Source organism: Daphnia pulex, chromosome 2 (genome assembly GCF_021134715.1).
Source record: "Daphnia pulex isolate KAP4 chromosome 2, ASM2113471v1".
Taxonomy (NCBI): Eukaryota; Metazoa; Arthropoda; class Branchiopoda; order Diplostraca; family Daphniidae; genus Daphnia; species Daphnia pulex.
In genome coordinates, this window is record NC_060018.1 from 49,389 (window position 1) to 61,825 (window position 12,437).

Genomic DNA, 12,437 nt, shown 5'->3' on the forward strand with positions numbered 1-12,437 from the left:
TTCCTTTTACTGCTACGTACCAGTTTCGCTTGTCAATCCAAATCCGATCCATGTGGAGAATGAAGATCTCCTTCTTCCCTTGGCCGGTTCTCCACGCCGGAAAACAAACAACAGAAAAACTGGTGCCAAAAGCAAAAAGACAAACACTCGAAACTTTCTTCTCCTTGTCAATTCACTTGAATGGGGAAAAAATAAATTGAAATCTCGTTTTTTTTCTTATTTCAATAGAAAGAGAGAAGAGATGGCACAGACACACACACACACACACGGGGGCACAGACACTCGAGTAAAACTGGGCAAATGGCAGGTAGTAGTATATAGTCGTCGTCTGTATATATCTATCTGAAATGAAACGTGTGGTTGGCTGGAGCTGCCAACGTCGACTGAGCTGCCTGGACGGGAAAATGTTTGGACGGACCTCCCCCCCTCTCTCCACCTCCACCACCAGTACCACCACTATACTCTTGTCAGTCCCTCAAGTCTCTTTTTTCTCTCTCTTCTCTTTTTACTTTTTGTCTGTCTCTCCATCTTTTCTCCTTTGGCCACCCTTGTGGGTCTGTGGGTAGTGGCGAACGGTCGCGGTCGGGAACCAGCCGACTCGAAAGGAAAAAAGAGGCAACTGACTGGATGAATGCAACTGTTAAAGAAGAAAGGCCAGATGAAACGTGAGAGAAGGAGGGAGAAGAAAGAGAGAAAAAGAAGAAGAAAGTGGTTCGAAAAAAGAACCTGGGAAAATGTTCCGGGCTCGTCGTCGTCGTCGGTCGTCGTCTCTTTTTATTTTCCCTGTGAGCTGAGCCGGAGCAAAGCCTACAGCTCAACCACACAGATGGCATTTCGTCAAAGGGAATTTTTATTTAAAAAAAAAAATAGAAAAAGAAAGAAAAACTGGGCAGAAATGAGCCGGACCACACGACACGCCGAGAAGAAGAAATCCCGTTTTCTCTATATACAATCAACTTTGTCTATTTGATTTTATTCAAAAAAAATGGCGGCGTTTTTTCATTGTTGTTGTTGTCTTCTTATCAAATCCCCAAATCCATTTTTTTATTTCTTTTCTTTCTTCTTAGCCGGTGGTGGTCGGTCGCCGGCCATGTTGACAAATCAGCACGCAAACCTCCGCTCATGTCCTTTCGTCCGAAAAAGGAGCCATGCAGCAGAGAAAGAAAAAGATGAAACTCGTAAAAAAGCTGAAAATATTATTTCAGTGTTGTTTTTGCCCGGCTCGAAAAAAACACAAGAAGCGAAAGAATGCAACCAATAACAACAACAACAGCAGCAGCAGCACAAGGATGTTTTCCCTTTTTGACTTGTGCGCGCGGAGGTTTACCGAAATAAATAAAACAACACAAACCTCTTTTCTCTCCTCTCTCTCTCTCACAAGATTTTTCTCTTTTTTAGTGCAAACCCTTGGAAAGAAAAGGCCAGCAGGCGGGCCGGACCTCTTTCTTGGCTGGACCGACCTGTAGCTGGCCCAACGTACACCAGGGCACACGCTTCTTTCTCTCTCCCATTTATAAATATTGGATGGACACATTTTAAATAAAAGAGAAGCGCACGGCCACAAGATGCAGACAGCTACGGGGAATCTGTTCGATAGTCTGCGATAATCATCTCCTTCTGATGAAAAGAATCTCATTTCAAAGTTGTGAAAATATAAAAAACATGAAGGGAAAGAAAATTTCGTTTCATGGAGGGAAAAGAAGACGAAAAAAAAAAACAACCGAGTGAAATCAAAGTCCCTCATCTTCTTCTCCCACCCAAATCACCCCGGTGTTGTAGGGGGTCGGTCGGTCTTGGGTTTCTTTTCTCTCCTCCATCCCCCAAAAGACATTTCTCCGCTCCAACAACAAAAAGAAAAAGAAGAAGAAAAGATACAATATAATAGATTATCGTCGTAATGGCATTATGGTAAAGAGAGGAGAAGAAGAAAAAAAAGTTCCTCATGTGTCGTAACAGCGGCTGGCCACGACCGACTCTAGGCTGAAATGATTCAAAAAAGAATGAGACGCTCGAGCGGGCCAAGATAACGCATCTATCGTGGTGCATTCAAAACATTTCGGGGCAAAGGCATCATTGAGGGGGGAAGAAAAGGTATAGAATATCATCATCTCTCTCTCAACTGTATATAATAAGGCAGAGCTGCTGCTGCTGCTACACCCCCCGTCTCCTGCAAATGGCCCAATACTGGCGAGTCCGACCAGACCAGAAGAAGAAGAAAACATCTATTATGTTGGGAGGTGATCTGGAAGAATCTTTTCTTTCGCTTTTGTCAAGTCGTGTGCTCCAGCTCAGATTGATAGATACGGGGTTAGAGGAGGAAGAAGAAAAAGAGGCTGATGGCAGACGCTATACAAAAGAATACAATAAGAATAGCGGCCCAGGATTGATAAGCATCGATTCCGGATGAAATGGAACACGACAAAATTAACGACGGACTTGTACAGATCGTTCGGCCGACCAGAGAGTCTCTTGTCTGTCGGTGTGTGGGCGACCCATTTTTCTCCCACCCAAACTGGGCCGGCACACGCCCGCCTTAAAACATAATTTCTTAACTCTATATACCCTGACATCTTTCTCTCTTCCAACATCCTTCCTTTCCAACCCCCCTATAAATAGATGGATGTGTTTCTTGCTGCTGCACGTTTACAAGACTCGAGAGAGGCCAGGGTGTGTGTGTATCATCGGTGTTTTTTTTGTTTTCAACGTGACAAATGACTCTCGAGGCGCCAGCTGTTTTTTATTTAAACTGCCAAGGCCCTCCTGTTGGATCGGTTGGATCGGCTGTTGGTGTGTGGCGGCGAGTTTGGGGCCCCCCCCGGCCGCGTGTGATTTGATGCGATGCACTTTGTTACTTTCAATTGCCTTTCCCTTGGGGCCAACAACAACAACAACAGCAACCAGAAACAACCGACATGAAAAATGAACGGATCATCAAAATCCGCTTCATCAGTGGCCGTTGCTCCCGAGAAATTCCATTGGTGAAATTGTCGCCAAATGAGCAAATAAAATAAAAATGTACAGCAACGCAAACTCGTTGTCATGACATAACGGCCAATGAAACGTAATTTTGGGGGGATTGGGGCGGCCCCCGTTTCTACTTTTCTCAGCGATTTGCGTGCGAGTAGGAAAAAACAAAAATTCTCGGCGGGGATGTGCGCCATTTTTATGGAGAGAATCCTGGTGCTGGAGCACAGGACGGCCCCCAACACCGCGGCTATTTACAACCCCTTTCCTCATAAAAATAAGAAGAAGAAGAAGAAGAAGAGGAATTTCTTCTTTTGGGGTTTTTGTGGAATTTCCTTAACTTCTTTCTCGTCGGATGCGGAGTAGTTTACGGTATGTTTTTATTTTAAAATTTAAAAGGGCGCGGGCGGAATTCCTCCGCTTCTTTTCCTGTTGTGCGAAGAGAAAAAAAAATCTTCTTCTTTGTCGCCTGGATCGAGAGAAAAAAAGGTGGAAAAGGGAAAAAAATAAAATAAAAATGCCGGGCAATATAACAGGGCCCCAATAATTCCGAGGGAATAACAGACAGGCCACGGGTATGCGGTGGGTCCCTTTTTCTTTTCGTTCTGTCAAACCGGTCGTCCTCTGCCCCAATCCACCAAGGGTACATATACACTACAATATATTTGTACGTGTCGTTGTCTACTGTTATAGACTTGTCAAAGAAAACAAACACAAGGGAGAATCAAGAAGAAGCTAAGAAGACCGACAAGTTTATTATTTTCTAGACCACCCCTTCTCTTTTTCGACGTGTGCATTTTGGATCGCAACTTCCGGCTCGGAAGAAAGATATCATCATTCCAATCGAGTGCATATAGGCTGTTATTCTTTTTATTTCCCTTATTAGGTCTCTATTTCACACGAAATCAAACGAAATAGGGTAAAAAAATAAATAAATAAACAACTCGAGAGGAAACCTGAAAAATTTCCAGCACGAACGACGAGGGAGAGGGGGAGGAGAAAATGTCCTGACCGGGGCAAGCGGGTGGGCTGCCATAAGACTTGGGAGAGGCACGACGTATAAATAGGCCTATTATGTTTCAGGGTGAAAATATTTCCGTCCCCCTAGACATTTTTATCTTTTTTACGGGACCTCACATTTTTTGGGGAAAATTCATTTTTCTTTTAAATTACCCAAACACTTTTTTAAAAAATAAAAATAAAAAAGGTCACGTCAAAGTCAGAAAGAGAATGGCAACAAGACGGGAGGAAAATGCAAACAAGTCCACAAGCTCAGAGACCCGTGAAAGGAGCTGCTTCAGGACGTGATCGTGTCACGGACGATCAATTGTGTGTGCGAATAAACAGCAGTACCCCCCCCACCATCTAAAAAAGATTTGGCGGCACGTTTCGTTAGTGCTAAAGGAACGAAGCGAGAGGGCCGTCCATCAGAAACAAGACAGGGACGCCCCCCCACCAAAAAAGTTGAGAGAAGAAATTAAAAATCAGAAAATATAAAAGATCCTTTTTGTTTTTAAAAGAGAAAAAGAAAATGAAGACAAGGACTCGAGAAGGGGAGTCGTTGCTTTTTTATCCAAAATTCCCTTTAGGAGGATTGTGTTGAACCAGTTTTGTGTAGTGTGTGTTAATCATCGAGCGATTGGTTTGGGGCTTTTGGCTCTAGCTCTAGCTGCACACGGTCTGCTGTAAACGGCGGAGGCTGTTGTTGTTTTGTTGTTGGTCGAGCGTGTGAAACCCCAGCACATCTCCCCCCGAATAGAAAAGAGATGAGAGAAAGACAATGATTGGTTGCGGTTATAATAGGAGAACACAACGTCTCTCTGCCAGGCTGCCCAGGTTTTTTACTTCTTCTTCTTCCCTCGGCTTTTTTCCCAGACACGCGATCCCCCAGCTCTGGGCTGGGCTGGCCCGGTTGGCCCTGTGCGGTGTGTAACGGCAGATCGGATGGCTCCTCCGTCTGTCTCAAAATCTCTCGACAAAACAACAAAATGTGAGCTGCTCCTCGCACATCAGTGTTCGGCGGCAGTTCATATTCAGTTCACCACTAACCGACAATTCGAAAATGAGGGCCGACGTCATGCAGGCGCTGCCAAATAACAGGGGGCCAAGCAACAACAACACAAGGAGGACATCACAAAAAGACACAACCGCAAGAGCAATTTTACCATTTTTTGCGCACACATCTGTCGCTCTGGGCTTTTACTTTAAGAAGAGGTCGCAAGACAAAAGGTCATCACGGGGGGAAGAGATCATGTCATTCGATCCGGCCTCAATGACTCGGAAAAAAAATAAGCGACTCGACGTCTTGTTCATTTCGAGACCTGAACGACGACAGCTCATTTTTAACCAAGAAAACTTTTGGACGGTATTGATTCAACGCAGCTGGTGAGAGTCGGGCCAACACAGCAATTTGCCCTCGGCTTTCATTGATCTTTATCATCTACTTTTTTGTTTCTCGACCAGGGCTGGGCTAGGCCGTCAGGGGCCATCAAAGGTTATCTCCTTTAGTTTCAGTTTTTTTACCTGTCGGCGGGAAAATGGTTTCATTCAAAAAGACCCGCCAGAGGGGGTCAAAACAAAGTCAACAATTACAACACACACGCGCTCGTTTAAGAGACCCTCGTCCACCGAGACCTTTTTTTCCAACATTTTACAGGTACAATAACAGCCAACTAGAGAAAGAAAAAGAGGTCATCAGTAGTTGTTGGTGTAACCCAAACGGTACTTGTAGCCTACATTCTCTCCCCCTATCTTCTTCACTTGTTAACAGTCCGAGAAATAAAAGAGAATCAAGAGGGCGGACCAACCGACCCGTGTAATTGCAGCTCAAAGTTTCTTTTCTTCTTTTTCTTTACCCAAAAATCTGAAAGCTGATCGTTTACCTGCCCCGAACCGTCCTGCCTATTACCAGCCCAGTGAGAGTGTAGTGCCTCGGTTCAAATCGCCAGAGACAAGGTTTTGACACACACTGCAATTTATCCAAACGGCATTGAGAAAAGAAAAAAGTGAAACTCAATTTCCAGCGATTGGATCAAGATAAGGTGAAGGAGGAGGAGGAGGTGATGGGCAAATTATATCGACGACTTGACAGCAGCAACCTGAGTCAAAGTCGATTCATCATCATTTCAAAGGACTTTGAATCAGGTCGGCAGCTGTAAAAAAAAATACCCCAGCCAATGCAGAATACGATTCGCCTGGAGGGAGAAGGCCCCAACAACATTAGACGTTTGAGAAACTACAACGACAACACAAACTCTCCCTCTCACCTGAACTCTAAAAAACCCAAAAAGAAAAGAGGGCAGGCAATTCTCTCGACTGTCGTATAATTATCCGAGTGGTACACTAGAGAGCGATTCACACCGTACGTGAACATGTGAATCGAAAGTTAACACAAGGTCACGAAAAAAAGAAAATTCTTCTTCTTCTTTAATTTCTCGAGGTGTTTTCTCTTTTTTGCTCTTGTGCCTACACCAAGAAAAAAAGATAAACAACAACAAGTTGGAAGAAGAAGAATTATACAAGATTCTCTTTGCATATCTTAATGCCTGTCTGGATTGATCAGTTGCTAGGGCTCCAGGGTCCCCCCGATATTTTTATTTTTATTATTTATTTAAATGAAAAAGAAATAAAAACTCGGCGAGAAAGAGGAAAATGAATAAAAGAAACGCACGACTGGATTCATTCCGACTAATCAGACTGACGGGCAAGATCAACTGGCGCTCTGTGAGCCTTCCGTTTGATCCAGGATCACCCACATTTGGCCATTTGTTTTTTTTTCCGACGAGTTTAAACGGCGACGTGAACGTCATCACGACAATTCGATTCGCTCTTTTGGGCCGCTGTCAGAAAGGGCCGAGACAAAAGATGATTCCGAGCGTTAACTCAACAACCAACGAACAAAAAATAATCCCTTCCCAAAATGTACGGGCTGGATTTAAAAAAAAAAAGCACAGGGGGAGAGGATAGGATAGGCACGATTAACTTTGGATGTCACGCGGGTTCGTTCCACTTTTTTTTTCCTTCTCCTTCCTCGAGCATGAAATGTTATTTGCTGCCTCTTTTGTCCCCACTGTGCATACACACGTTTATATAAATATCTGATGTCTTTTAAATAGTTATCGTTTTGATTTATTTCCCCTTTACTCGGCTGGGGCCATCACGACCCTAGCTGGCCAGCCCAACAGGGGATGCAATGCCGAGTGATTGAAGAGATGCCCAGGGAAAGAAGAAAGAAAGAAATAAGAAAAAAGGTGGATATAACATTTCCAATCAGCATCTTGTGTTACAAGGGGGTAGAAGTCTATAGGGGCGTTTTTTCTTCTTTCCCAGCGTACCCCGCCCTTCTTCCAACCTTCACATCCATTTTTTCGAATTGGATGAAGGCCTCGAAAAAAATATCCAAAAGAGATGAGCCCTAACCATTTACTAAATCATCCATCTCCCCATGAATTATAGAATGAAATGGGCTTCTACACACCACAGGAAAACTAATAATCAAACTTCTTTTTTATTTTCTTTCTCCACCGACTAACGAATCGGTAATCGGTTGCTCAGTGTTTGTACAAGACGCGCAGCATTTTACGGCCAGACTGGGCGAGGGGTGAAAAAAGAGGAATGTGTTTTTACGCGAGTTCACATCATCAATGATGTGCGTGATGTTGGTTGTCGCCTGGCGGCGAGCCTTTTGAGCAGAGACAAAACATCGGCCCCAACTTCTTTTTTTAGTTGTTGTTGGAAATCAATTATCAGTCAATAAGGACAGAATGGAATGTGAGGAAACCTGAGAAGATGTGCTGATTCATTCACAACAACGGCAAGAATCCTGAAAAGTGTTGGGAGAAAAACAGCTGCTCCATCATCTTCTCTCGACTAAAACTCTTGGGGGGCTTTGAACGGATGCGGAATGCGGTTGATCCTTCTACAACAACAACAACAACAAGAGGCCGAGAGTTCTGTGACTTGTCAAAAGTTTGAGAAACGGATGTTGTGTCATTAGCGGGGCCTGGAAAAAAACCTTTGGGATCACAATCCATTAGGTGTGAACACACTTCAAGTGTTGTGTGTGTGGAATCAAAAGCGCATCAATTACACGAGTTGGCAGTGCACCTCAGACTGGGGATATTTATTATTTCATCCTGTGGCCACAAGGACTGGAGCAAACAAATGGGGGGGTCGCACAGCAACTGTCGCGTTGGCATCGACTACAACATCCATCACTTTGGACACGCCGAGCGCCAGCAACGCGCGTCACCCTTGGTGTGCGCTTGGTATAGGACAAGACACACGCGGGCATGAAATGGGCCAGCCCAGCCTGCCCAGCCAGCAGTCGGGGAGGGTTACAAAGAATGAGAAAAGATTAGGAAAGAAGAAAGAAGGAAAAAAACAAGACCCTTTTGGGGATATCTATCGCAGTTATAAGAACCAGGGGGTAAAATACTACCCCCCGACAACACACACACAGGAAAAGGCAGCAAAGCCAAAAAGTATAAGCACGTTCCATCCGTTTTCTTGTTGAACCGGAACACATGGCCAGCAGAACCAAACCCCTCCACCACCAGCACCAGCACAGCGTGGAACATTGGACGGGCAGAGAGTCCCAATAACAAGTCATCGGTCCATACAATGAGCACAGAGAGATGAAGAGGGGGAGAACCCAACAAAAATCCGACCCAATCAACTTCTTCTTTATTTTCCATCCCCACCCTTTACCTACTGTGTCGGCAACTGATTGACTTGCCCAACCAAGTGAACCAACCAAACTTGGTCCTAGTCAATAAACTGATGATGTGCTGTAGACCTATCTAATAAACAAACGCAATTGGGTTGGCCCAACCCGACAAGTTCAATGTAGGTCACGTGGCTCATCAGGCGAGGAGTAAACAGATGGGGGGACGAAATAGTTGCGTGCCTGCTGATGATGGATGGACAGAGAAAGCCCCATCGAAAACGTGTGTAATAATAATCCAACATGCAATTGTCTAAAGTAACCCCCTCCCAACTACACTAGGGAGGGCGACAAGTTCCAGCCGCAAAAATGTGGTGCACACAAGGAAGAAAATGGAAAAAAACGTGATGTTGTCGCATTGCTAGAGATATTTTTTTCCAACCCCCAATGTGGAAGATGGTCGTATCACAGGATGGAATCAATAGGGAAAAAAGATCTATCCTTCCCCATCCAACAACTAACCGAGTAGCCATTGAATTTTAAATTGTCCAGGGGGGAGAATAAAAGAGAAAAAACGAGATGGATAGAGATGACTCAATCTGTCAAAAAAATACAAGTCAAGTATTTTCTTCTTTTCTTTCTCTGTCGATATACGCACCCAAAAACAAACTTCTTCTTTTACTTTTTGATGGATGCCCCGGAAAGAAACGAGGAATTTCTGACTAGCTTTTCACTTTACCCCCAAAAATACCGAAATAAAATAAATTTATTCGTCAAACCCAAACGACCTCAATTATATTCGTTCCAGTGGTGGATTGAGTGGTGGTCGATTCAAGGCCGAGGCCGAATGATTGGAGGCAATAAAAATGGAGAAAATGGGAACGACATCTTTCGGTTCTGGAATCAATTGACTATTAAAAATGTAAAAGGGAACACCCAAAAACAACAAGAGCTAGGCAGATGTGTCTCTATTTTTCCGGTGGAATTTCTAGATAAAGTGAAAATGGTTTTCCAATACTTTTTAATGGCGACCTATTTGGTGGATGGAAACCAATTCGTCGTGTCCTACATTTCACGACAATCAATGTCTCAACTTGTAAAAAGTTCATTGATCCGTGAGAGCTTTTAACAGATTGTTTAGAATCATTAAAGAGCCATCGTGAGGCCATGGCGGACAAACAAATACACACAAAAATGGCCACTGGTTTTCGTCTTTCGGCGGCCGTTGTAACACGACCTCGTCGTGTGTTTGTACAAGTGGGGGAGAAAAAAGTCATTGGATCGGTTCAATATTTCACCCCGACAAAATATAATGGAGCCATTGTCACCCATAACATTCAAGGTCAATCAACCCTAGGGAGCCCCCTAGCAGAAATGGCCGACGACACACACGTGTTTCACGATATTTTTTCGCCCAACGAGAGCGTGTGAGAGTTTACCCAAATAAAAACAGGAAGAACATATTTTTTGTTTGCTTTTTTTTACACGCGGGGAGAGAAAGGGTTTTTTTTCTTACTTCCGGTAGCACGAAAAAAAACAAGAAGAAAAAGTTATTTCGTTCGCGCCATAGAAACCGCCACAGGCTTTTTTCTACCCAAACCAAATTTTTATTTCTTTTTTCCCAAAATTTTTCGGCTTTCTCTCTCCCAACCCAGCACACAGGAATACAAAATAGCAACCAAGTCTATATGCCAATGAATCTGGCCTTGATGGGTGGTGATAACAAGATCCCGGCAGAAAACGACATGATAAAAAGTAAAAAAAAAGCTAAGCCTTTCCAACCCTAGGATAAAATAGACGATGGTAATAAATTTTTACCGTAAAAGTCGTCCCACGAGGCGCCGACGTCTAGATGACCACCACGCGGCTGCATCGATTCCATCCCTGGGCAGTCGTCGAAATTCTTCACCGTCTCGTGGATTATTTATTAACAAGGTGATAACAATTGTATCAGCAGTTCTTCCAACACTTTCACTTTAGCACATGGTAAGGCAACAACAATCATCACAGAGGTCTTTCATATTAGTCAACTCGAGTGCCCAGCAATAATTGTAATTATCATCGTCCAATTCTCATGTTGAAAAAAACAACAAACTTAGAAACACACAGAACAGAAGGGCCGAATGTGTTGGCACGTCCGTTCGCTTGGATTGCCAGATGGGTTATGGCCGTGGTGGTGGTGTAGGTGAGAGTCCCTGCCCAAAATGGCCGAGCGCGCGCTCTCTCGGTCGGTAGCTGCCAGCTGTCTGCCCTCAGGGCCAATGGCGTGCACTATGAAATGGACATTTTTATTTTTAAAAAAGAATGTGTGTGTTTTATTTTTGTATACAAGTACTTGAAACGAATTATTTGTTATCTCCAGTTTATTTCGACGTTCAATGGGTTTCGAGATGAAAAACGAAAATGAATGAAACGGAATTTTGAGAGAAACTTTGGGTCAATGAGGCGTCGCTGCTGTACACTTGTCGTTCGTGATGAACGTGATCAACATCTCTTGGCCAACATTTCCAGATTATCAACTCCACTTCTTCTTTTCTTTTTCACATTTTCCTTTTTAGAAAGTTTATAAGATTTCCCATTTAAATAATAATAATAAAAAAGAACTTTTTCTTGTGCATGGAAGCAGCTGCTGTATCAAATGACTTTCTAAGGGACAAGCAGCAGCCAAAGGAGTGGTCGCCCGTTCAAGTCTCAAATGTTGTTGCCTCCATTTTTTAAAAAAAGAAACTGATTATTATGGCGTAATTATTAGGAATTATCATTTTAAAAAAAGAGGTTCATGATGACGGAGCCAAAACATTTTGTGTGCCACAACGACGCCAATTTGTCCCGACACTTTTTGTTTCATCTTCATTTGTGTCATTCGATTAGGGGAAAGCCCAAATAAGAATTTGGCTTTTTACAAATGAACTGATTCATCGTGCCAGGATTTCACCCAAAAATCAAAAGAAGAAAGTCAAGTGCTGACGGGCGTCAAAGGCGCCGAATTCGATTCATTTCAATCCATTAAGTTTATCGACAACGGGGTCTAGACGTCCAATTCCATTTTTTAAGTGACGTCAAAAGGCGACCACTCGGCGAAAGTCAGTTTCGGTTTTCAACTAAAAATGTTGTCGCTGTCTCATTCCTTTGCCGTTTTTCACTTATAAAGTTTGGCAGATAAACCGGAATCAACACAAGATTTTTTAAAAAATGAAGATTGAAAGTGAACCAAATGAAAGTGTTTGACTTTTATCTGCAAAGTGACGAGGCGAAAGTCAAATGCCGTCGTGTTTATTCTCTTCTTGTTGTCATCACGTTTTTTATTTCGTTAACAGGAAAACCGGACTCGGAAAAATGTTTGTAGAAAAGAACGTCGTTCCTATTATACACAGGAATCGACATTGGAATGAAAGAGAAACTAAATTAGTTTAATATTATTATTACCCAGTGGTTATTTTGCCTGTAATAAATTCACATTGCGGATAAGTTCGCACGCTATCTACGTGATGAAAACACCTTATTTTGACTTTAAACTTAAAAAATTCTTAGAAAATAAAATGTAACAAAGGAAACCACCGTGTGAGACCCCCCAAAGGAGTTGGAGTTGCTGGGTGTGACCATTTCGGACGTTGTACCGGAGCAGAAAAATAAAAGGATATTGCAACATGTTTTGTTCAGCCATCATCGACCCGGATGTGTGCAGCACATGAACCTGTACAGTATATATACCTTGTTACACATATTTCGTCAGGTCTGATTGAATTCGTCTGCTGCTGTTCCTGCTCCGACATAATGCGGATGACGTTATAAGACGACGTGCGAGTGC

General features: G+C 43.2%; 1 protein-coding gene across 2 annotated transcripts in view; it reads right to left on the reverse strand.

Annotated features, from left to right (window-relative positions):
* Window positions 1-10,895, reverse strand: part of LOC124188670 — a 29,067-nt gene extending 18,172 nt beyond the window's left edge. The window contains exon 1 of one of the 2 annotated variants that reach the window (XM_046581467.1): window positions 10,448-10,895. In XM_046581467.1, coding sequence (XP_046437423.1) covers window positions 10,448-10,511 — 64 coding nt within the window. In that variant the 5' untranslated portion in view covers window positions 10,512-10,895. Of the gene's footprint in view, window positions 1-20; window positions 2,754-10,447 lie in introns of those variants that run through there. The other variant, XM_046581468.1, reaches the window with a different exon arrangement.
* Between the last annotated feature and the right edge of the window lie 1,542 nt (window positions 10,896-12,437).